Source organism: Notolepis coatsorum (genome assembly GCF_963971535.1).
Source record: "Notolepis coatsorum genome assembly, chromosome: 10".
Classification (NCBI taxonomy): domain Eukaryota; kingdom Metazoa; phylum Chordata; class Actinopteri; order Aulopiformes; family Paralepididae; genus Notolepis; species Notolepis coatsorum.
Window position 1 is genome coordinate 120,891,442 of NC_140174.1, and position 25,738 is coordinate 120,917,179.

The following is a 25,738-nucleotide window of genomic DNA, read 5'->3' on the forward strand; positions in this document are numbered from 1 at the left end:
GAGAGGTAGTATCATCTGTTGCCTGGGTTACAGGGAGCAGAGAGGTAGTATCATCTGTAACCCGGGTTACAGGGAGCAGAGAGGTAGTATCATCTGTTGCCTGGGTTACAGGGAGCAGAGAGGTAGCATCATCTGTAACCTGGGTTACAGGGAGCAGAGAGGTAGTATCATCTGTTGCCTGGGTTACAGGGAGCAGAGAGGTAGTATCATCTGTAACCTGGGTTACAGGGAGCAGAGAGGTAGCATCATCTGTAACCTGGGTTACAGGGAGCAGAGAGGTAGTATCATCTGTTGCCTGGGTTACAGGGAGCAGAGAGGTAGTATCATCTGTAACCTGGGTTACAGGGAGCAGAGAGGTAGTATCATCTGTTGCCTGGGTTACAGGGAGCAGAGAGAGGTAGTATCATCTGTTGCCTGGGTTACAGGGAGCAGAGAGGTAGTATCATCTGTAACCTGGGTTACAGGGAGCAGAGAGAGGTAGTATCATCTGTTGCCTGGGTTACAGGGAGCAGAGAGGTAGTATCATCTGTAACCTGGGTTACAGGGAGCAGAGAGAGGTAGTATCATCTGTTGCCTGGGTTACAGGGAGCAGAGAGGTAGTATCATCTGTTGCCTGGGTTACAGGGAGCAGAGAGGTAGCATCATCTGTTGCCTGGGTTACAGGGAGCAGAGAGGTAGTATCATCTGTAACCTGGGTTACAGGGAGCAGAGAGAGGTAGTATCATCTGTTGCCTGGGTTACAGGGAGCAGAGAGGTAGTATCATCTGTTGCCTGGGTTACAGGGAGCAGAGAGAGGTAGTATCATCTGTTGCCTGGGTTACAGGGAGCAGAGAGGTAGTATCATCTGTAACCTGGGTTACAGGGAGCAGAGAGAGGTAGTATCATCTGTTGCCTGGGTTACAGGGAGCAGAGAGGTAGTATCATCTGTAACCTGGGTTACAGGGAGCAGAGAGAGGTAGTATCATCTGTTGCCTGGGTTACAGGGAGCAGAGAGGTAGTATCATCTGTTGCCTGGGTTACAGGGAGCAGAGAGGTAGCATCATCTGTTGCCTGGGTTACAGGGAGCAGAGAGGTAGTATTATCTGTAACCTGGGTTACAGGGAGTAGAGAGGTAGCATCATCTGTTGCCTGGGTTACAGGGAGCAGAGAGGTAGTATCATCTGTAACCTGGGTTACAGGGAGCAGAGAGGTAGCATCATCTGTTGCCTGGGTTACAGGGAGCAGAGAGGTAGTATCATCTGTTGCCTGGGTTACAGGGAGCAGAGAGGTAGCATCATCTGTTGCCTGGGTTACAGGGAGCAGAGAGGTAGTATCATCTGTAACCTGGGTTACAGGGAGCAGAGAGGTAGCATCATCTGTTGCCTGGGTTACAGGGAGCAGAGAGAGGTAGTATCATCTGTTGCCTGGGTTACAGGGAGCAGAGAGGTAGTATCATCTGTTGCCTGGGTTACAGGGAGCAGAGAGAGGTAGTATCATCTGTAACCTGGGTTACAGGGAGCAGAGAGGTAGTATCATCTGTAACCTGGGTTACAGGGAGCAGAGAGAGGTAGTATCATCTGTAACCTGGGTTACAGGGAGCAGAGAGGTAGTATCATCTGTTGCCTGGGTTACAGGGAGTAGAGAGGTAGTATCATCTGTTGCCTGGGTTACAGGGAGCAGAGAGAGGTAGCATCATCTGTTGCCTGGGTTACAGGGAGTAGAGAGAGGTAGTATCATCTGTTGCCTGGGTTACAGGGAGTAGAGAGGTAGTATCATCTGTTGCCTGGGTTACAGGGAGCAGAGAGGTAGTATCATCTGTAACCTGGGTTACAGGGAGCAGAGAGGTAGTATCATCTGTTGCCTGGGTTACAGGGAGCAGAGAGGTAGCATCATCTGTTGCCTGGGTTACAGGGAGCAGAGAGAGGTAGTATCATCTGTTGCCTGGGTTACAGGGAGTAGAGAGAGGTAGCATCATCTGTTGCCTGGGTTACAGGGAGCAGAGAGGTAGCATCATCTGTAACCTGGGTTACAGGGAGCAGAGATGTAGCATCATCTGTTGCCTGGGTTACAGGGAGCAGAGAGGTAGTATCATCTGTTGCCTGGGTTACAGGGAGCAGAGAGGTAGTATCATCTGTTGCCTGGGTTACAGGGAGCAGAGAGAGGTAGCATCATCTGTTGCCTGGGTTACAGGGAGCAGAGAGGTAGTATCATCTGTAACCTGGGTTACAGGGAGCAGAGAGGTAGTATCATCTGTAACCTGGGTTACAGGGAGCAGAGAGGTAGTATCATCTGTAACCTGGGTTACAGGGAGCAGAGAGGTAGTATCATCTGTAACCTGGGTTACAGGGAGCAGAGAGGTAGTATCATCTGTTGCCTGGGTTACAGGGAGTAGAGAGGTAGCATCATCTGTTGCCTGGGTTACAGGGAGCAGAGAGAGGTAGTATCATCTGTAACCTGGGTTACAGGGAGCAGAGAGGTAGTATCATCTGTAACCTGGGTTACAGGGAGCAGAGAGGTAGTATCATCTGTTGCCTGGGTTACAGGGAGTAGAGAGGTAGTATCATCTGTAACCTGGGTTACAGGGAGCAGAGAGGTAGCATCATCTGTAACCTGGGTTACAGGGAGTAGAGAGAGGTAGTATCATCTGTAACCTGGGTTACAGGGAGCAGAGAGGTAGCATCATCTGTTGCCTGGGTTACAGGGAGCAGAGAGGTAGTATCATCTGTTGCCTGGGTTACAGGGAGCAGAGAGGTAGTATCTGTTGCCTGGGTTACAGGGAGCAGAGAGAGGTAGTATCATCTGTAACCTGGGTTACAGGGAGCAGAGAGGTAGCATCATCTGTTGCCTGGGTTACAGGGAGCAGAGAGGTAGTATCATCTGTTGCCTGGGTTACAGGGAGCAGAGAGGTAGTATCATCTGTAACCTGGGTTACAGGGAGCAGAGAGAGGTAGCATCATCTGTAACCTGGGTTACAGGGAGCAGAGAGAGGTAGCATCATCTGTTGCCTGGGTTACAGGGAGCAGAGAGGTAGCATCATCTGTAACCTGGGTTACAGGGAGCAGAGAGGTAGTATCATCTGTAACCTGGGTTACAGGGAGCAGAGAGGTAGCATCATCTGTTGCCTGGGTTACAGGGAGCAGAGAGGTAGTATCATCTGTTGCCTGGGTTACAGGGAGCAGAGAGGTAGTATCATCTGTAACCCGGGTTACAGGGAGCAGAGAGGTAGTATCATCTGTTGCCTGGGTTACAGGGAGCAGAGAGGTAGCATCATCTGTAACCTGGGTTACAGGGAGCAGAGAGGTAGTATCATCTGTTGCCTGGGTTACAGGGAGCAGAGAGGTAGTATCATCTGTAACCTGGGTTACAGGGAGCAGAGAGGTAGCATCATCTGTAACCTGGGTTACAGGGAGCAGAGAGGTAGTATCATCTGTTGCCTGGGTTACAGGGAGCAGAGAGGTAGTATCATCTGTAACCTGGGTTACAGGGAGCAGAGAGGTAGTATCATCTGTTGCCTGGGTTACAGGGAGCAGAGAGAGGTAGTATCATCTGTTGCCTGGGTTACAGGGAGCAGAGAGGTAGTATCATCTGTAACCTGGGTTACAGGGAGCAGAGAGAGGTAGTATCATCTGTTGCCTGGGTTACAGGGAGCAGAGAGGTAGTATCATCTGTAACCTGGGTTACAGGGAGCAGAGAGAGGTAGTATCATCTGTTGCCTGGGTTACAGGGAGCAGAGAGGTAGTATCATCTGTTGCCTGGGTTACAGGGAGCAAAGAGGTAGCATCATCTGTTGCCTGGGTTACAGGGAGCAGAGAGGTAGTATTATCTGTAACCTGGGTTACAGGGAGTAGAGAGGTAGCATCATCTGTTGCCTGGGTTACAGGGAGCAGAGAGGTAGTATCATCTGTAACCTGGGTTACAGGGAGCAGAGAGGTAGCATCATCTGTTGCCTGGGTTACAGGGAGCAGAGAGGTAGTATCATCTGTTGCCTGGGTTACAGGGAGCAGAGAGGTAGCATCATCTGTTGCCTGGGTTACAGGGAGCAGAGAGGTAGTATCATCTGTAACCTGGGTTACAGGGAGCAGAGAGGTAGCATCATCTGTTGCCTGGGTTACAGGGAGCAGAGAGAGGTAGTATCATCTGTTGCCTGGGTTACAGGGAGCAGAGAGGTAGTATCATCTGTTGCCTGGGTTACAGGGAGCAGAGAGAGGTAGTATCATCTGTAACCTGGGTTACAGGGAGCAGAGAGGTAGTATCATCTGTAACCTGGGTTACAGGGAGCAGAGAGAGGTAGTATCATCTGTAACCTGGGTTACAGGGAGCAGAGAGGTAGTATCATCTGTTGCCTGGGTTACAGGGAGTAGAGAGGTAGTATCATCTGTTGCCTGGGTTACAGGGAGCAGAGAGAGGTAGCATCATCTGTTGCCTGGGTTACAGGGAGCAGAGAGGTAGTATCATATGTTGCCTGGGTTACAGGGAGCAGAGAGGTAGTATCATCTGTTGCCTGGGTTACAGGGAGCAGAGAGGTAGTATCATCTGTTGCCTGGGTTACAGGGAGCAGAGAGGTAGTATCATATGTTGCCTGGGTTACAGGGAGCAGAGAGGTAGTATCATCTGTTGCCTGGGTTACAGGGAGTAGAGAGGTAGCATCATCTGTTGCCTGGGTTACAGGGAGCAGAGAGGTAGTATCATCTGTTGCCTGGGTTACAGGGAGCAGAGAGAGGTAGTATCATATGTTGCCTGGGTTACAGGGAGCAGAGAGGTAGCATCATCTGTAACCTGGGTTACAGGGAGTAGAGAGGTAGTATCATCTGTAACCTGGGTTACAGGGAGCAGAGAGGTAGTATCATCTGTAACCTGGGTTACAGGGAGCAGAGAGGTAGCATCATCTGTTGCCTGGGTTACAGGGAGCAGAGAGAGGTAGCATCATCTGTTGCCTGGGTTACAGGGAGTAGAGAGAGGTAGCATCATCTGTAACCTGGGTTACAGGGAGCAGAGAGGTAGTATCATCTGTTGCCTGGGTTACAGGGAGCAGAGAGGTAGTATCATCTGTAACCTGGGTTACAGGGAGCAGAGAGAGGTAGCATCATCTGTAACCTGGGTTACAGGGAGCAGAGAGAGGTAGCATCATCTGTTGCCTGGGTTACAGGGAGCAGAGAGGTAGCATCATCTGTAACCTGGGTTACAGGGAGCAGAGAGGTAGTATCATCTGTTGCCTGGGTTACAGGGAGCAGAGAGGTAGTATCATCTGTTGCCTGGGTTACAGGGAGCAGAGAGGTAGTATCATCTGTTGCCTGGGTTACAGGGAGCAGAGAGGTAGTATCATCTGTAACCTGGGTTACAGGGAGCAGAGAGGTAGTATCATCTGTTGCCTGGGTTACAGGGAGCAGAGAGGTAGCATCATCTGTTGCCTGGGTTACAGGGAGCAGAGAGGTAGTATCATCTGTAACCTGGGTTACAGGGAGTAGAGAGGTAGTATCATCTGTAACCTGGGTTACAGGGAGCAGAGAGGTAGCATCATCTGTTGCCTGGGTTACAGGGAGCAGAGAGGTAGTATCATCTGTAACCTGGGTTACAGGGAGCAGAGAGGTAGCATCATCTGTTGCCTGGGTTACAGGGAGCAGAGAGGTAGTATCATCTGTTGCCTGGGTTACAGGGAGCAGAGAGGTAGCATCATCTGTTGCCTGGGTTACAGGGAGCAGAGAGGTAGCATCATCTGTAACCTGGGTTACAGGGAGCAGAGAGGTAGCATCATCTGTAACCTGGGTTACAGGGAGCAGAGAGGTAGCATCATCTGTTGCCTGGGTTACAGGGAGCAGAGAGGTAGTATCATCTGTTGCCTGGGTTACAGGGAGCAGAGAGGTAGTATCATCTGTTGCCTGGGTTACAGGGAGCAGAGAGGTAGTATCATCTGTAACCTGGGTTACAGGGAGCAGAGAGGTAGTATCATCTGTTGCCTGGGTTACAGGGAGCAGAGAGGTAGTATCATCTGTTGCCTGGGTTACAGGGAGTAGAGAGGTAGTATCATCTGTAACCTGGGTTACAGGGAGTAGAGAGGTAGCATCATCTGTTGCCTGGGTTACAGGGAGCAGAGAGGTAGCATCATCTGTAACCTGGGTTACAGGGAGCAGAGATGTAGCATCATCTGTTGCCTGGGTTACAGGGAGCAGAGAGAGGTAGCATCATCTGTAACCTGGGTTACAGGGAGCAGAGAGGTAGTATCATCTGTTGCCTGGGTTACAGGGAGCAGAGAGGTAGTATCATCTGTTGCCTGGGTTACAGGGAGCAGAGAGGTAGTATCATCTGTTGCCTGGGTTACAGGGAGCAGAGAGGTAGTATCATCTGTAACCTGGGTTACAGGGAGCAGAGAGGTAGTATCATCTGTTGCCTGGGTTACAGGGAGTAGAGAGGTAGCATCATCTGTAACCTGGGTTACAGGGAGCAGAGAGGTAGCATCATCTGTTGCCTGGGTTACAGGGAGCAGAGAGGTAGCATCATCTGTTGCCTGGGTTACAGGGAGCAGAGAGGTAGCATCATCTGTTGCCTGGGTTACAGGGAGCAGAGAGGTAGTATCATCTGTTGCCTGGGTTACAGGGAGCAGAGAGGTAGCATCATCTGTAACCTGGGTTACAGGGAGCAGAGAGGTAGTATCATCTGTTGCCTGGGTTACAGGGAGCAGAGAGAGGTAGCATCATCTGTTGCCTGGGTTACAGGGAGCAGAGAGGTAGTATCATCTGTAACCTGGGTTACAGGGAGCAGAGAGGTAGTATCATCTGTAACCTGGGTTACAGGGAGCAGAGAGGTAGTATCATCTGTAACCTGGGTTACAGGGAGCAGAGAGGTAGTATCATCTGTTGCCTGGGTTACAGGGAGTAGAGAGGTAGCATCATCTGTTGCCTGGGTTACAGGGAGCAGAGAGAGGTAGTATCATCTGTAACCTGGGTTACAGGGAGCAGAGAGGTAGTATCATCTGTAACCTGGGTTACAGGGAGCAGAGAGGTAGTATCATCTGTTGCCTGGGTTACAGGGAGTAGAGAGGTAGTATCATCTGTAACCTGGGTTACAGGGAGCAGAGAGGTAGCATCATCTGTAACCTGGGTTACAGGGAGTAGAGAGAGGTAGTATCATCTGTAACCTGGGTTACAGGGAGCAGAGAGGTAGCATCATCTGTTGCCTGGGTTACAGGGAGCAGAGAGGTAGTATCATCTGTTGCCTGGGTTACAGGGAGCAGAGAGGTAGTATCTGTTGCCTGGGTTACAGGGAGCAGAGAGAGGTAGTATCATCTGTAACCTGGGTTACAGGGAGCAGAGAGGTAGCATCATCTGTTGCCTGGGTTACAGGGAGCAGAGAGGTAGTATCATCTGTTGCCTGGGTTACAGGGAGCAGAGAGGTAGTATCATCTGTAACCTGGGTTACAGGGAGCAGAGAGAGGTAGCATCATCTGTAACCTGGGTTACAGGGAGCAGAGAGAGGTAGCATCATCTGTTGCCTGGGTTACAGGGAGCAGAGAGGTAGCATCATCTGTAACCTGGGTTACAGGGAGCAGAGAGGTAGTATCATCTGTAACCTGGGTTACAGGGAGCAGAGAGGTAGCATCATCTGTTGCCTGGGTTACAGGGAGCAGAGAGGTAGTATCATCTGTTGCCTGGGTTACAGGGAGCAGAGAGGTAGTATCATCTGTAACCCGGGTTACAGGGAGCAGAGAGGTAGTATCATCTGTTGCCTGGGTTACAGGGAGCAGAGAGGTAGCATCATCTGTAACCTGGGTTACAGGGAGCAGAGAGGTAGTATCATCTGTTGCCTGGGTTACAGGGAGCAGAGAGGTAGTATCATCTGTAACCTGGGTTACAGGGAGCAGAGAGGTAGCATCATCTGTAACCTGGGTTACAGGGAGCAGAGAGGTAGTATCATCTGTTGCCTGGGTTACAGGGAGCAGAGAGGTAGTATCATCTGTAACCTGGGTTACAGGGAGCAGAGAGGTAGTATCATCTGTTGCCTGGGTTACAGGGAGCAGAGAGAGGTAGTATCATCTGTTGCCTGGGTTACAGGGAGCAGAGAGGTAGTATCATCTGTAACCTGGGTTACAGGGAGCAGAGAGAGGTAGTATCATCTGTTGCCTGGGTTACAGGGAGCAGAGAGGTAGTATCATCTGTAACCTGGGTTACAGGGAGCAGAGAGAGGTAGTATCATCTGTTGCCTGGGTTACAGGGAGCAGAGAGGTAGTATCATCTGTTGCCTGGGTTACAGGGAGCAGAGAGGTAGCATCATCTGTTGCCTGGGTTACAGGGAGCAGAGAGGTAGTATTATCTGTAACCTGGGTTACAGGGAGTAGAGAGGTAGCATCATCTGTTGCCTGGGTTACAGGGAGCAGAGAGGTAGTATCATCTGTAACCTGGGTTACAGGGAGCAGAGAGGTAGCATCATCTGTTGCCTGGGTTACAGGGAGCAGAGAGGTAGTATCATCTGTTGCCTGGGTTACAGGGAGCAGAGAGGTAGCATCATCTGTTGCCTGGGTTACAGGGAGCAGAGAGGTAGTATCATCTGTAACCTGGGTTACAGGGAGCAGAGAGGTAGCATCATCTGTTGCCTGGGTTACAGGGAGCAGAGAGAGGTAGTATCATCTGTTGCCTGGGTTACAGGGAGCAGAGAGGTAGTATCATCTGTTGCCTGGGTTACAGGGAGCAGAGAGAGGTAGTATCATCTGTAACCTGGGTTACAGGGAGCAGAGAGGTAGTATCATCTGTAACCTGGGTTACAGGGAGCAGAGAGAGGTAGTATCATCTGTAACCTGGGTTACAGGGAGCAGAGAGGTAGTATCATCTGTTGCCTGGGTTACAGGGAGTAGAGAGGTAGTATCATCTGTTGCCTGGGTTACAGGGAGCAGAGAGAGGTAGCATCATCTGTTGCCTGGGTTACAGGGAGTAGAGAGAGGTAGTATCATCTGTTGCCTGGGTTACAGGGAGTAGAGAGGTAGTATCATCTGTTGCCTGGGTTACAGGGAGCAGAGAGGTAGTATCATCTGTAACCTGGGTTACAGGGAGCAGAGAGGTAGTATCATCTGTTGCCTGGGTTACAGGGAGCAGAGAGGTAGCATCATCTGTTGCCTGGGTTACAGGGAGCAGAGAGAGGTAGTATCATCTGTTGCCTGGGTTACAGGGAGTAGAGAGAGGTAGCATCATCTGTTGCCTGGGTTACAGGGAGCAGAGAGAGGTAGTATCATCTGTAACCTGGGTTACAGGGAGCAGAGAGGTAGTATCATCTGTTGCCTGGGTTACAGGGAGCAGAGAGGTAGCATCATCTGTAACCTGGGTTACAGGGAGCAGAGAGGTAGCATCATCTGTTGCCTGGGTTACAGGGAGCAGAGAGGTAGCATCATCTGTTGCCTGGGTTACAGGGAGCAGAGAGGTATCATCATCTGTTGCCTGGGTTACAGGGAGCAGAGAGGTAGCATCATCTGTTGCCTGGGTTACAGGGAGCAGAGAGGTAGCATCATCTGTTGCCTGGGTTACAGGGAGCAGAGAGGTAGCATCATCTGTTGCCTGGGTTACAGGGAGCAGAGAGGTAGCATCATCTGTTGCCTGGGTTACAGGGAGCAGAGAGGTAGTATCATCTGTTGCCTGGGTTACAGGGAGTAGAGAGGTAGCATCATCTGTAACCTGGGTTACAGGGAGCAGAGAGGTAGCATCATCTGTAACCTGGGTTACAGGGAGCAGAGAGGTAGTATCATCTGTAACCTGGGTTACAGGGAGTAGAGAGGTAGCATCATCTGTAACCTGGGTTACAGGGAGCAGAGAGGTAGCATCATCTGTAACCTGGGTTACAGGGAGCAGAGAGGTAGTATCATCTGTTGCCTGGGTTACAGGGAGCAGAGAGGTAGCATCATCTGTTGCCTGGGTTACAGGGAGCAGAGAGGTAGCATCATCTGTTGCCTGGGTTACAGGGAGTAGAGAGGTAGTATCATCTGTTGCCTGGGTTACAGGGAGCAGAGAGGTAGTATCATCTGTAACCTGGGTTACAGGGAGCAGAGAGGTAGTATCATCTGTTGCCTGGGTTACAGGGAGCAGAGAGGTAGCATCATCTGTAACCTGGGTTACAGGGAGCAGAGAGAGGTAGTATCATCTGTTGCCTGGGTTACAGGGAGCAGAGAGAGGTAGCATCATCTGTAACCTGGGTTACAGGGAGCAGAGAGGTAGTATCATCTGTAACCTGGGTTACAGGGAGCAGAGAGGTAGTATCATCTGTAACCTGGGTTACAGGGAGCAGAGAGGTAGTATCATCTGTTGCCTGGGTTACAGGGAGCAGAGAGGTAGTATCATCTGTTGCCTGGGTTACAGGGAGCAGAGAGGTAGTATCATCTGTTGCCTGGGTTACAGGGAGTAGAGAGAGGTAGCATCATCTGTTGCCTGGGTTACAGGGAGCAGAGAGGTAGTATCATCTGTAACCTGGGTTACAGGGAGCAGAGAGAGGCAGTATCATCTGTAACCTGGGTTACAGGGAGCAGAGAGAGGTAGTATTATCTGTTGCCTGGGTTACAGGGAGCAGAGAGGTAGTATCATCTGTTGCCTGGGTTACAGGGAGCAGAGAGAGGTAGTATCATCTGTTGCCTGGGTTACAGGGAGCAGAGAGGTAGCATCATCTGTTGCCTGGGTTACAGGGAGCAGAGAGGTAGTATCATCTGTAACCTGGGTTACAGGGAGCAGAGAGGTAGCATCATCTGTTGCCTGGGTTACAGGGAGCAGAGAGAGGTAGCATCATCTGTTGCCTGGGTTACAGGGAGTAGAGAGGTAGCATCATCTGTAACCTGGGTTACAGGGAGCAGAGAGGTAGTATCATCTGTAACCTGGGTTACAGGGAGCAGAGAGGTAGTATCATCTGTAACCTGGGTTACAGGGAGCAGAGAGGTAGTATCATCTGTAACCTGGGTTACAGGGAGCAGAGAGGTAGCATCATCTGTTGCCTGGGTTACAGGGAGCAGAGAGGTAGCATCATCTGTAACCTGGGTTACAGGGAGCAGAGAGGTAGTATCATCTGTTGCCTGGGTTACAGGGAGCAGAGAGAGGTAGCATCATCTGTTGCCTGGGTTACAGGGAGCAGAGAGGTAGCATCATCTGTAACCTGGGTTACAGGGAGCAGAGAGGTAGCATCATCTGTTGCCTGGGTTACAGGGAGCAGAGAGGTAGCATCATCTGTAACCTGGGTTACAGGGAGCAGAGAGGTAGTATCATCTGTTGCCTGGGTTACAGGGAGTAGAGAGGTAGCATCATCTGTTGCCTGGGTTACAGGGAGCAGAGAGGTAGTATCATCTGTTGCCTGGGTTACAGGGAGCAGAGAGGTAGTATCATCTGTTGCCTGGGTTACAGGGAGCAGAGAGGTAGTATCATCTGTTGCCTGGGTTACAGGGAGCAGAGAGGTAGTATCATCTGTTGCCTGGGTTACAGGGAGCAGAGAGGTAGTATCATCTGTTGCCTGGGTTACAGGGAGCAGAGAGGTAGTATCATCTGTAACCTGGGTTACAGGGAGTAGAGAGGTAGCATCATCTGTAACCTGGGTTACAGGGAGTAGAGAGAGGTAGCATCATCTGTAACCTGGGTTACAGGGAGCAGAGAGGTAGCATCATCTGTAACCTGGGTTACAGGGAGCAGAGAGGTAGTATCATCTGTTGCCTGGGTTACAGGGAGCAGAGAGGTAGCATCATCTGTAACCTGGGTTACAGGGAGCAGAGAGGTAGTATCATCTGTAACCTGGGTTACAGGGAGCAGAGAGGTAGCATCATCTGTAACCTGGGTTACAGGGAGCAGAGAGGTAGTATCATCTGTTGCCTGGGTTACAGGGAGCAGAGAGGTAGTATCATCTGTTGCCTGGGTTACAGGGAGCAGAGAGGTAGTATCATCTGTTGCCTGGGTTACAGGGAGTAGAGAGGTAGTATCATCTGTTGCCTGGGTTACAGGGAGCAGAGAGGTAGCATCATCTGTAACCTGGGTTACAGGGAGCAGAGAGGTAGTATCATCTGTTGCCTGGGTTACAGGGAGCAGAGAGGTAGTATCATCTGTTGCCTGGGTTACAGGGAGTAGAGAGGTAGTATCATCTGTTGCCTGGGTTACAGGGAGCAGAGAGGTAGCATCATCTGTTGCCTGGGTTACAGGGAGCAGAGAGAGGTAGTATCATATGTTGCCTGGGTTACAGGGAGCAGAGAGGTAGCATCATCTGTTGCCTGGGTTTTTTGGGGGGGGGGGAACCCTGCATATATCGGTATCGGTTGATATCGGTTGATATCGGTATCGGAAATTAAGAGTTGGACAATATCGGAATATCGGTATCGGTAAAAAAGCCAATATCGAGCATCCCTAATATATATATATATATATATATATATATATATATATATATATATATATATATATATATATATATATATATATATATATATATATAGTATAGCTATAGTAACTTATTATACTGTGAATTTATCCAGACCAAAAACAAAACATTAATTTACATTTAGTCATTTAGCTGACACTTTTATCCAAAGCGACTTACAAATTGTGTACAACGAGTCAGTAGGAAGGGTACAACTCTGGCAGCTAAGGGTAACTGGTATTGTTTCGTCAAACAGTGCTTCATTTGAATGCTACACCCCTAAGGCGGGGACGCAGTGAGTGACAGCTCCAGACACCAATCATGAGGACAGTCTCACCCGCTCTCTTATTAACTGGAGTGTAAAAGGATAACCATGTAAATTGTACCTAAATTGTACCTCATCCCATTTCTGCATTGTACTGTATAGTATATTGTATTGTAACTCAGTTACTTTCTACTCTGCATTGTACATTGTATATATGTATATATTGAACACTTTTTGTCTACGTACTTGACTTCTATTTTATACTTACTATACTTTTATACTTATCTATTTTTATCTAGCACAATCTCTGGAGCAAAACAGAAAGAAGCATTTTATATAAAAGTATTCTGTACTTCTGTATGACAACTAATAAAGAAACTTGAACTTGCTCTCCTTCTCTCCCTTTTCTCACTCCGACCCTCCCTCTCCCTATCTCTCTATATATATCTATATCATATATTTATCTCTCTCTCTCTCCCTCATCATTCAATTCCCTTTCCTCCTGATTGTCATCTCATTAACCCCTCGCAACGTCTTTCCAACTAGACATCTGTCTCTCTCTCTCTCTCTCTCTCTCTCTCTCTCTCTCTCTCTCTCTCTCTCTCTCTCTCTCTCTCTCTCTCTCTCTCTCCTCTCTCCCTCTCTCCCTCTCCCCCTCTCTCTCTCTCTCTCTCTCTCCATCTCTCTCCCTATCTCCCCCCTCTCTCTCCCTCTCCCTGTATCCCTCTCTCTTTCCCTCTCTCCATCTCTCTCTCCCTCCTCTCTCTATCTCTCTCTCCCCCCCCCCTCTCTCTATCTCTCTCTCTCCCCCCCCCCCCCTCTCTCTCTCTCTCTCTGTCAGCCCCTCCCCTCCCCTAGCTGACACAGACACTGTTCTGCAGAGATGCATTGAATTAAAGATGGGGAGAGTATCAAGAGTTGGGCGACGGTCAATATTTGTGTCTGATGTCAGCGTCTGTATTTCAGTAAACAGCCCTCTGTATGAGTAGGTGTACAGGAGGTGTGTGTGTGTGTGTGTGTGTGTGTGTGTGTGTGTGTGTGTGTGTGTGTGTGTGTGTGTGTGTGTGTGTGTGTGTGTGCGTGCGTGTGCGTGCGTGCACTCCACCCCCTTGTGATTGGAACCTGTTTCTATTATGCTTCCTATCACACTTCCTATGCTTCCTCACATCCTTCCTATCATCCTTCCTATGCTTCCTCATATGCTTCCTATGCTTCCTAACATCCTCCCTATTTAAAAAAAATGTTAATTTCTTTATTTCAGATCCCCATTAGTCACTGCCTCAGTAGCGACTATTTTTCCTGGGGTCTGGATACAAACATATAAAAATCAAACAAGAATAATCAATAAAACAACATAAAAACTAAACAAATATCAATAAAACACCAATAAAATATACAAACAAATATAGAACATTAAACAAATCAAAATCAGACATACAAACAAATATAGAACAATAACAAATATACAAACATATAGAACAATTTAAATATCAATAAAACAACAAATATCAATAAAACAACAAACGGAGACATCTCAGAGAAAACTAAAACATGCTCAAAAACAGCACGACATTCCATACACTAATATTATGCTTCCTTTCACCCTTCCTCTGCTTCCTAACATGCTTCGTCAGATCTTGGGGTTATGATATTGCACACGATTACTCGTTTATGATATTATTTTCTTCTTCTTCTGTGGAGCAGCATCAGACTTTATACCCGATGACATCAAAAATTGGAGTTTTATCACTCTGGCTTTTAGATTTGGGAGAGAGTACACATAATAATATCCCCCTGGGTGCTCTCCGTGACTCAGACCATGGGAATAACACGTATAGTTGGGTGGTGTCTCGTCTGGCATTACAGTAATGATATCTTCCCAGGACCATATCTTCCTCTAGTGCTCCTCCGTGGCCGCAGTAATTACAGAGAGAGAGAAGGTGTAAATAATACTAACACTTCCTCCATTGTCTTCCAGACAGGGCCTCACGCTCGCCGCTGTTTACTCCGACTGGCTGGATCGACCAGGGATTCCGAAGGTATGAGGGGCGTCTCTTCCTGTCTCTCTTTTCTGCCTGATGCACACTGTCTTTATGCTACGGAGATATACACGTTTCTAAAGATATTAAGCTTTCTCTGCATATTTTCACACCGCCAACAATGTAGCCTACTGGATCCATTGTCTCGAAATGGATTTGATAGCTGTCATCTCTGCGCGTCTGTCTTCGACACCAGAGACTGAAAGTATTCAGCCCCTCCCCTATGACTCAACTGTAGTTCTGTATCGTATGGCTCTCGCTCGGCGTCACTCTCTGCACTGTCCTCGCACACGTGCACGCGCACTGAATAAAGACCACAATGTACCTTTAATCCCAATATTTGTCTGACCACACCCCTATCAGCTTACCCATATAAGCAGGGGTGGGGCCACCCACTCGCCTCCTTCTCGCTTTCACCACAAGGAAGTGCCTCGGTAGATCCCCACTTGAAGTGATGTGATGGTAGGAGAAGAGTTGGAAAACAAGGATACGTTGACATCATATCTTTATTTTCTCTCTCACTATTTTCGAGAAAATACGGCGATATTGTCTTCGTACTGGAGTGTCTGGAAGATGATGATCATTCTAAAAATCCTCCACCGGTTTTCGTATTGGGAGTTTGCGCCGCTACATGCCTTTCCAACTGCAGTCCTTGCTGTGTGCTGGTTGCGGTAAAGACACAGCTGGGCTGTAGGACGCGCCGCTGTTGTGAGAAGCGGTGGGTTCCAGGTTTGGTGAGTTATGTTTTGCTGGCAAGCTCCACTTGTCTGTTAGTGCTATGGGGGCTAGTTGACAATGTTTATGAAAACCGGCCCCAGACTAGGGTCCTTTGTTCAGCCTCTTAGGCGACAGAAGACCTTGGTCTGAAGCCCATTATAGTTTAACTAGTGGGCCACGACCATTAACACTGGTGATCCCTGTGTTTTCTGGACGAGTGGATGTTTTCTCTGTCACTGTGAGCCCCATCTTTCATATCCAAATGAGAGTATTCCTCACGAGGAAATATGGGCATAGATGTTCGGTAGCGGAAGATCTGTGTTCAAGTCAGCTACAGGCCATTTGGGTATTGTGCTGGCTCCGTCGGGTGTTGGTAAAATCACCGTTGTAAAACTGTGTTAACATCTTGTTTCTCTTTTCTCTTAAAAAGTGAGGAGGGTTTCAGAACGGCGGCCTGTCTGAGTGAGTGTTATATCATTGTGTACAAGTTCAGGTGATAGCTGTTTAGCTTACGTACTAGTGGTGGCCTACTGTTAGCCAGTCAGCTGTTAGCTGCGGCGCTAGCCTGCTGTGATCACTAGGTGGCCTACCTGGCTAGGCTAGGAAACGTTAGCTTGCTGCTATTGGCCGAGGCCCAGCGCGGGGTGGCTCCGGCCCCTCGCGCGCCGCCGCGGTTCCCAACTCCCCTCTCCCTCACGGGGAGAGGCGGGGGGGATTCGAAGCTCCCCTCTGGTTGCGTGCGCTGTTCGCTCGGCGTCTCGCGGGCAGGGGCGGTAGCGACCGACGGTTAGAGCGGCCGTTAGCTTAATGCTACTCTGTTGAACGTGCTTTGATTATAACATGTTTTAAACACTCTTGACTACGACGTCATCTTTGACAGAGGATGTTCGTCGAACCTGCCCTGGGCCAGGACGGCAAGGACTGCGTCAACAAGAGGGACCGTAGCGACGGGATGGAGCGGCGACGCTGCCCAGATTGACAACACAGGACGGCTGTGTTTACTACGGTGCCTTGAGACTGCACTTCGCTTGATCTACGCTCCGGGTAGGCAAGGTTTGGCCAGACCTTGTACACTTCTTCTGGCTTTCCCTTCTAAATGTTTTGTAAATAACAATGTTTTCCAAAAACGAGTGTTGCTGCACTACATTTAGGATACGACACGAGTTATGTGTGAATTGTCTTGTCACTGGTATTTAGCTTCTCCATGCAAATCGGGTTGTTGTTACAGATGTGAAAATGATCTGGTTTGTTGTGTTGAGAAACATCATGTGTGTTTATATGTACCGTGTACTCACAACTAAGGGGGTTAACTAACCTATAAAGCTATGCTTAGTGACAAATGAGTAAAGAATGATTCTTTTCTTAGCCTGTAATGACAATGAACAGTGTGTTCACATATTAACAGGTTTTCCTGTTTTAACTGGCCGTATTAAGGGTAAAGTAGGAGGATTGTGTTTCCCCCCGGTTCCCTGGGGACTTCTTCATCCTCCTCTCAGACATGTTGTTGCACTACATTGTGTCACTGTGTGGTAGGGATACGATGTAACCCTTAGCTTGATTGCTGAGGTTGTGCTAAAACAGCTGGAGAAACTTTATTTTCCTAAAAGAAAAGATTGTTTGGTCGCTTTCGTGTGTGCTTAGCAAGGCCTGTGGCCCATACTAATCGAGAATTATGTATTCTCTCATTATGAAAAACGGCGTTCCTCTGTAGAGTGTTTTTGCCATTTTTTGTAGGTGATGATGGGTTGTGTGTGTCATGTGACCTACAACTGGGTTGGACTGGCCACAGAAGCACATGTGTAAGTTTGGTACCGGGGCTCTTGGAGAGCCCTCTCTATTCTGTGTTTTTTCCTTAGTAAAAATCAGATAGCAGGTTAGCTCATGCGCTGTGTGAAGCTGTCAGACGCTTCATAGAGCTGACTATGACTGTGTCATACTCTCTTTTTGTCATTACATCGTATCATGGGTGTGGGGTCGTAAAGGGGTGAACTGGTAACCTTTCCTTCCCCTTTTTTCTGTTGGTCAGGGGTAAACCCACCTGTCCTTCAAGGTTCCTGTCACGTTGCGGTTCGACACGTTACAGGGTGAGGGGGGGGGGGGGGGGGGGTGGGAGTTTCCTGGTCCCACGGCCTGGAATATTGGGCGTGTGCACCGCAGAAATTCCCCCGCCATAGAGTACGTCACCGTGCGCGTCTCTGTTGGTAGGACTTCCGTGTGCTGTTCAGGTCCATGTGATGGATCTGTTTCGGGGGGTGGTCAGGGCTCCTCCTCACCAAGCTCCTATTCGGGCCTTCTGTGAGTTGGGACTCCTTCCGTGAGGAGGGAGCCTCCTTCAGAGTACAGAGCCTCCTCCTCAGATTGTCAAGGTGAGTGGACCCTCTAGAACAGGGGTGGGCAATTATTTTTCCCGGGGGGCCGAATGAGCAACTGAAAATATGTTGGGGGGCCGGGCCAAAATTCCAAACTCAATTATGCATAATATACATTTTATTTCTATATAAAAAGCAGTAAATGGCATTGTTTTGACCCCTGGTAAGAATGTATGTTATTATTTGGCAATTAAAAGGTGAGGTTAGCTTTCAAAAATAGAATTTATTCAAATAGAATTTATTTCCAAAATGATAAACAAAATGTGAAACTTTAATAACAAAGGGCATTTTGAGTTTCATATACTATTGAAACAAGGATTTTCTTAGCTTTCTAAAGACATCACTTCATCTTATAGCAAAAATAAACAAGACATGTCACTGAACTGTGTAAAGAAAAGTGTCCCAGTTTTGTAGCCTTTTTTACTTTACATGCCTATATTAAACATTTAAGAAAAAAAAATATCAAGTGTCCCATTTCACTTGTTATATTTCCACATTTTAGTGTTCTTCAGTTCTTTTTTGTTTCATTCAGTGTGAGAAATCCAGTCTCTGTTGAGCTTTAACAAGTCCATCAAAGTCAGGTTGCATGTCTGAGGTGGAGATGCGAAGCACAGCTGCCAGATGTTCATCAGTGAGAGAGGATCTGTACCTGGACTTGGTAAACGAGAATGAGAATGTCTGTTCACATATGTAGGTGGATCCAAAGAGAACCAACATCTTCTGAGCATGTCTCCTAAGCGTATATTGTGCGTGTGAACGTTGACATGAAAAGAAAAAAGTAAAAAAAAAATATATATATATTAAAAAAAAGATTTTTTTTAATTTTTTTTTAATTTTTTTTTATTATCATGTAATCTTTCGCGGGCCGGTCAGAATCATCCCGCGGGCCGGATGCGGCCCGCGGGCCGTACAATGCCCAGGTCTGCTCTAGAAGGAGTCCTACTCTATTGTGTATGTATTCGATTCAATTCGATTATTGAGTGTGTATGGGTTCAGTGCCTCCTCCCCGGAGAGCCCTAAAACCAATTTTTTTACATGGCTCAAAGTGCAATATATTCTTTTCAATCTGTACAGCTCCGTGGGAAGTCTCTCTGGGGATTCCCGTCTCCTTCCTATGGGAGGGTGGTGGGATGTAAAAATGTGAAAAAATTTTACCCCCGGCTGTGTAGACTGGGATACATACTGTTGGTGCTTCCTTCTTTTCTACTAAAAAGAGTTGGAGTTAGGAAGTATCACACCCCTCTTGTCGTTCCCCTGGGCGCCTTGGGGATTCAATGACAGGTCTAAATAGCCTGTTCATTGATGTGGGTGTGTCCCGACGCACGTATAGTGCTAGCTCGGGGTGTTCTGTAAACAGGCGACTGACTGGCACGCCTTGGTTGCTTGAGGTTAAAACGGCGTTTTTATAAAGCAACTGGGATGGAGGTTTTTCCTCTTCCGACGACCAAATCCGACGACCTGGTTTGGTTATCGACGGATTCTCGTTCATATCTGGGGGATGATGACGGAATGGATCTGAACATATGTAGAAGGGTCTCACGCCCTGGGGGTGGGCCACCGGGCGCGGTTCGCCCGAACATCTGGGTGGCGCCTTCTTTTCATGTTTAAGATCAACACGCATATCTGCCCCTTCTCCTGGAGTAGGCATGTCGGCGTGGTTAGGGCACGGGACTGGTTCTGGTCACGCTGGTCCGGATCAGTTGAACCCGTTGTCCGCCGGGGATGCAGATCTGCTGTTCTGGTACCCTGAGGGACTTGGGCTTTTTTCAGGGGGATAAATGCCAGGTCGGTCCGGGTGTCACAGGGTTAAGCGCTATGGAGACCCTGGTTGGGTACATTTTTTACTCAGCACTGTCGTAATGGCTTACGGCCATGCCAACCTGTACTCGTCAGATCTCGGCCGCTACACAGGTTGGTCCTGGTTAGTACTTGGTTGGGAGACCGCCTGGGAATACCAAGTACGGTGTGCTTGGGGCTGGTTCTCCATTCTTTTTCGCTCCTCTCTCACGCATGGCGAAGAGGGGCCTGTTGGGGTGGTCTTTGACCTCCTCTGGTGACCCTGTGCTTCCCGTATCACCGGGCCCGGTCCGAAGTCATGTTTCGTCGACCCGTAGGCCTGGGTTAACCCTTTTTTGAAAACTGAAACACTTGTACTGCGGTATAGCCGGTGTATACTCGCAGGTGTGTTTTGGAGTTTTTTTCTTGAGGGGTTATAGGAACAACCACCGCATTGGGTAACACCAAGGTGGTTGATTCCCTGGTGTGTTGGAGCAGTGTCAACTCCCGGGTTCACCGGTTGAGGGTGCCCCTGCACGTTCATGACGTCTGCCAATCGTGTCAGCCTTCTCTGCCTCAACCCCTCTGGGTGGGGGCTTTTTAAATGGAGGCTTGGTCATGCAACAACGCCAGCTTACGCCCCTTCCGCCGGCGCGGCTGTGTTCAGCTGTCCCCTCTGGCGCCTATCTCGTCCGCAGTCTCCAGGCTAGGGTTAACAGCCTGTTGCCTGGTTTTTTCCCCGGTGCGCTGCCTGCTTCCGTTTTTTGTGTGCTTACGGCCATGCTGACTGCCTGTTCTGCAGGGTCAGTGTGCCAGGCGGTGTACTATTGGGGGGACAGGGCCCGCTCGGCTGAGGGGCCTTTGTCTGAATACGCTGGCGATGTGGGGGGCGGGGTCACTAAGTGCCCACCTGGTGGGGTCTTGATGCTGGCATCATGGACTTCTCCGGGCCCCCGTTCCAGGGGGTCCAGTCCCTTTGGTGGGTCTGGGTCTTCCTTCGCGCTCCGCTGCTACGGCCTTGCCACAGGGTTGGGTTTGCCCTTGACCCCGTGATTCTGGGGGCAGTAACGAGGTTGTTCCCTCCGTTCGTTCCCGGGTGGCATGCGGGTTGTGCGTGTGTGTAGTCGTGGGGTCAAGCCACGGTCTGCTCACCCTGTGCGTTGAGTTGCTTGAGTGCCTCTTCGCACGGTCGGGTCCGTCGCCCTCCCGTGAAGCCCCCAATAGGGGGGGTGCCCTGCATTAGGGGGGGTCGGGGGGGCTCGGCCCTCCCTGTTCTGATGGTTGTGGGGGGCTTTCAGCGGGGTGTATTTGTCGGCCGATGGCTCTCACTCGGCCTCCCTTGTGCAGAGAGTGACGCCGAGCGAGAGCCATACGATACAGAACGTTAGGTTATGACTATAACCAAGTTCTGTTAGCACTTTAACTGCCAGAAGACGTTTTTAGGCATCCTTCCCCGCCATGCTCAAGGTGCCGAAGACGCCGTATCTCGTCTTTGATATCAATATTTCAAAAATCTGTGATCGGATTCATATTTCCCATCCGCTGGCCTGAGACCCACCAAAAACCCCCACGAACCCTCCAGCGGTTCAAGAGCGCCATCTGGTGGCCGATCGGCGCAATCGCCCAACAGGAAGCCACTTGGACGATGTGCTATTCACCCACACCACTTCCGGGCACTCGGTACATGTCCCGGGACTCGAGCTCGTCACAACACACAGCGATCCGTTGCCAATAACTCGATAAACAACATGATTTGGACGTATATACCATTATACAACCTGAAAATGGTTCATCTGGATAAACATCCCATAATCTAAAACGGTCTACACCACGCTGATCGTCCAACGGCGCAAGGAAGATACGGTAAGATTCAGCGTTATTTTTGAACGTGTTCGATATAAACTGCTCTGATGAACATATGACCCACACTAGATGAATGATATAACGCTGCCCACGGAATTATAAACGATCCCCCGCCCATCCGGTCAACATCAGATGATACGTAGAAACTTCTAGAAGTACGTCCAATTGAAATTTTTTATATCACGCCGATTGCCATCAAACTGTATTTCATCATCAATATAATGCATTTGGGGCTATAGATAACGTTCTGGAGAAAGCTGCAGAAAGAGATGAAAACATACTTATACATTAGACCATATTTTACTATGAATATGTGAATGAAAAAGTTTAACGTTGCTACACAATGAACAATACATATAGGACTTTGAATGGGCCCTAATAATGGCAATCTAGCAATAGGATTTAAAAGGTTATAGCCCTGCAAAGAAGGGGAACTTATCCATAGACAAATAGAGCTGGCAACAGATGGTATATCATGAATTTAACCTCCGGCAGCCAAAGTGTTAGTATGGTGATGCTCGGCGTCCGACGCCGCTGCAGCCCTTGATCTCGCCTTGTGGTGAAAGCTTGGGAAGGAGGCGAGTGGGTGGCCCCACCCCTGCTTATATGGGTAAGCTGATAGGGGTGTGGTCAGACAAATATTGGGATTAAAGGTACATTGTGGTCTTTATTCAGTGCGCGTGCACGTGTGCGAGGACAGTGCAGAGAGTGACGCCGAGCGTCACTATACTAACAGAACTTGGTTATAGTCATAACCAGTGATGCCACAGATTACTTGTAAAAGTAATCTGATTACTGATTACTGATTACTCCTTTAAAAAGTAATCTAAGTTACTTTACTGATTACTTGATTATCAGAGTAACTTAGTTACTTTGAAAGTAACTAGGTTACGAAGTCGTCGTCGTTCCCCCAACAGTTTTTTTTAAACGCTTTATTGAAAGTGCATAAATTGTTTTTAACTTGTTTCTCTGCACATAACGTAAATTGTTAAACTAGTGCTTCAGCTTCTGTACCATCAAGTATGGTAAAGCAACAGTCTATGATGCTCACAGCATTAGAGCAGCCAGCCAGTGGTTTTACAAAACCAGTGTATCACATCTAACAAATGCAGGCTGAACTATTCAATTATATCAACTGTAACTATTAAATTGTTTTTATAAATGTCTCTCTATAAACATACAATCAGTCTCTCTTTAACATGTAAATTAACTGTAAATCTGGCAAATAAGAGCTTTTGCTCTGCCACCATCAACCCTCCTGTACCTAGTCGAAGCGTCGGCTAGTGTTGTGATTCCAGATGCTTTCAATGCAATTGGATGTGCTGTTTTTAGCGGTAGACAGTATTTTGTTTCCTCCGCATATGAATAAACGTGAAGTAGTGACTGAGGCTACGTTTAGACGAGCGTTTTGGGGTGGAATTCTGAACAGAAACCGCAAAAGTCATCTTGCGGTTTCACTTTTAATTTTGCCAAGCGTTTTGGGGTGGAATTCTCCGACGACGGAGCCCTGCTGTCACACGATTGGCGCATATGTCACATGACGTGCTGTGAAGACCCGCCCTACTCTGCCTCTGATTCGCAGACTGTGGATGGGGAATGTGATTGGACCAAAGCAGAGTCACTCAGAGACAGAGGGACCAGTCACGCCGCGGGACACATTCTTGTATTTAACCCTTTCACTGCCACACCACGTCACTCCCAAAAGAAAAACAGCTCAAAATGTATTTTTGACTGTCGAAAACTAAATAAAATACTGCATTCCGCCTGCATTATGAATTTATGATGAGATAGTAATGAAATAGTAATGCACAGCCACTTGGACAAGTAACTGCAATCAGATTACTGGCTTTTAAAGATTAACGCGTTAGATTACTATTTTCGGGGAAAAGTAATCAGATTACAATAATTTACTGGCATCACTGGTCATAACCTAACGTTCTTTAGCCGGCAAGGGAAATCATACAGCCGGACAAGTTAAGTATCCTGAATATGGCATCCTTGTAAACACACATCTTTTGATAAACATGTTTCATGATAGATTAATATTATGTATTTATTACCATGGTTCAGGATAGATTAATGTTGTGTATTTATTACCATGGTTCAGGATAGATTAATGTTGTGTATTTATTACCATGGTTCAGGATAGATTAATGTTGTGTATTTATTAACATGGTTCAGGATAGTATTATCTTTTGATAAACATGGTTCATGATAGATTAGTATTATGTATTTATTACCAATGTTTCAGGATAGATTAGTATTATGTATTTATTACCAATGTTTCAGGATAGATTAGTATTATGTATTCATTACCATGGTTCAGGATAGTATTATCTTTTGATACACACCACAACACGTCTCTCTGGTCCATATGACTGAAACAGAAGTTCCCAGAAGATGGAACAGCCTTGTCAGAATAATGGCATGGAAGCTTGAGTAGAGGTCTCTGTGTTCTGTCCAGTCACTTCCCCAACGTATCCATCACAATCATCACAACGTATCCATCACAATCATAACAACGTATCCATCACAATCATCACAACGTATCCATCACAATCATCACAACGTATCCATCACAATCATCATAACGTATCCATCACAATCATAATAACGTATCCATCACAATCATAATAACGTATCCATCACAATCATAATAACGTATCCATCACAATCATCACAACGTATCCATCACAATCATCACAACGTATCCATCACAATCATCATAACGTATCCATCACAATCATAATAACGTATCCATCACAATCATCACAACGTATCCATCACAATCATCACAACGTATCCATCACAATCATCACAACGTATCCATACATTTACATTTACATTTAGTCATTTAGCTGACGCTTTTATCCAAAGCGACTTACAAGTTCTGTACGACAAGCCATCAGGAAGGGCACAACTCTTATCAGCTGAGCAACAATGCTCATCAAAGTGTTGAGTGCTACAGTGTAGGTTAGTTTATTAGGACAAGTGCATGACAGTACGGTTAGTTAGGGTTAGATTTTTTTTTTTTTTTTTTTTTTTTTTTTTTTAGATAATGGTTGAAGAAGTGCGTCTTTAGTCGACGGCGAAAGATTGGACGTGATTCGGCTGTCCTAACTGGGGTGGGTAGTTCATTCCACCATTGTGGGGCAAGGACTGAGAATAGGCGACTTCTCTTTGATGACCCTCCCGGAGCTTGGATAGGAGTAGGTCTGAGGCGGCCAGAAGATGCAGAGCGTAGGGGTCTTGAGGGTGTGTAGTTAGAGACCATTGACCGGAGGTAGGCGGGAGCGGTTCCCTTTGCCGCACGGTATGCTAGGTCGAGGGCCTTGAAGCGGATTCGTGCAGCAATGGGGAGCCAGTGCAGGTCCCTAAGAAGTGGGGTGACATGGGCCGACTTCGGTAGGTTTGAGATCAGGCGGGCCGCTGCGTTCTGAATGAGTTGAAGAGGCTTAGTGGCAGTGGCCGGGAGGCCAGCGAGCAGTGCGTTGCAGTAGTCGAGGCGGGAGATGACTGTTGATTGGACGATCACAATCATCATAACGTATCCATCACAATCATCACAACGTATCCATCACAATCATAATAACGTATCCATCACAATCATCACAACGTATCCATCACAATCATAATAACGTATCCATCACAATCATAATAACGTATCCATCACAATCATAATAACGTATCCATCACAATCATCACAACGTATCCATCACAATCATAATAACATATCCATCACAATCATCACAACTTATCCATCACAATCATCACAACGTTTCCATCACAATCATAATAACGTATCCATCACAATCATAATAACGTATCCATCACAATCATAATAACGGATCCATCACAATCATCATAACGTATCCATCACAATCATCATAACGTATCCATCACAATCATAATAAGAACGTATCCATCACAATCATAATAATAACGTATCTATCACAATCATAATAAGAACGTATCCATCACAATCATAATAACGTATCCATCACAATCATAATAAGGTAATCATGTGCGATGTCATTACCCCCCAGATGTGATGAAAATGTGACAATGCAAAATGACTGGAATCAGGCTGCGGTTACACTAGGGCCATGTTCGTTTCGTTTTATTCGCCTTTCAGAACGCTGCGTGTTGGCAGGCAAGCAAGAGTTAAGTTAGACGTCGTTTTGTCTTGTCTACTATATACATGTAGTACAATGCCAAAGCAGTAGGCGGCGATGTAGTTCAAACATGAAGGCCATTTTCAACCAATCAGAAAGGTTGAATGAGACACTCCACATACTGCTCAAAATCTCAAAAGCCACCATCTTTATACCTCGCATGAGCCATTTAGCCACATAGCATTTATTTTTCAGCAAGAA

At 47.6% G+C, this 25,738-nt stretch overlaps 1 protein-coding gene across 1 annotated transcript in view; it reads left to right on the forward strand.

The window, feature by feature from the left end:
• aopep (aminopeptidase O (putative)) overlaps positions 1-25,738 on the forward strand; it is a gene marked incomplete at its 5' end in the record, with an annotated part of 268,516 nt that overhangs the window by 85,027 nt on the left and 157,751 nt on the right. The window contains one exon of the mRNA XM_084323165.1: positions 14,577-14,637. Coding sequence (XP_084179291.1) covers positions 14,577-14,637 — 61 coding nt within the window. The remainder of the gene's footprint in view (positions 1-14,576; positions 14,638-25,738) is intronic.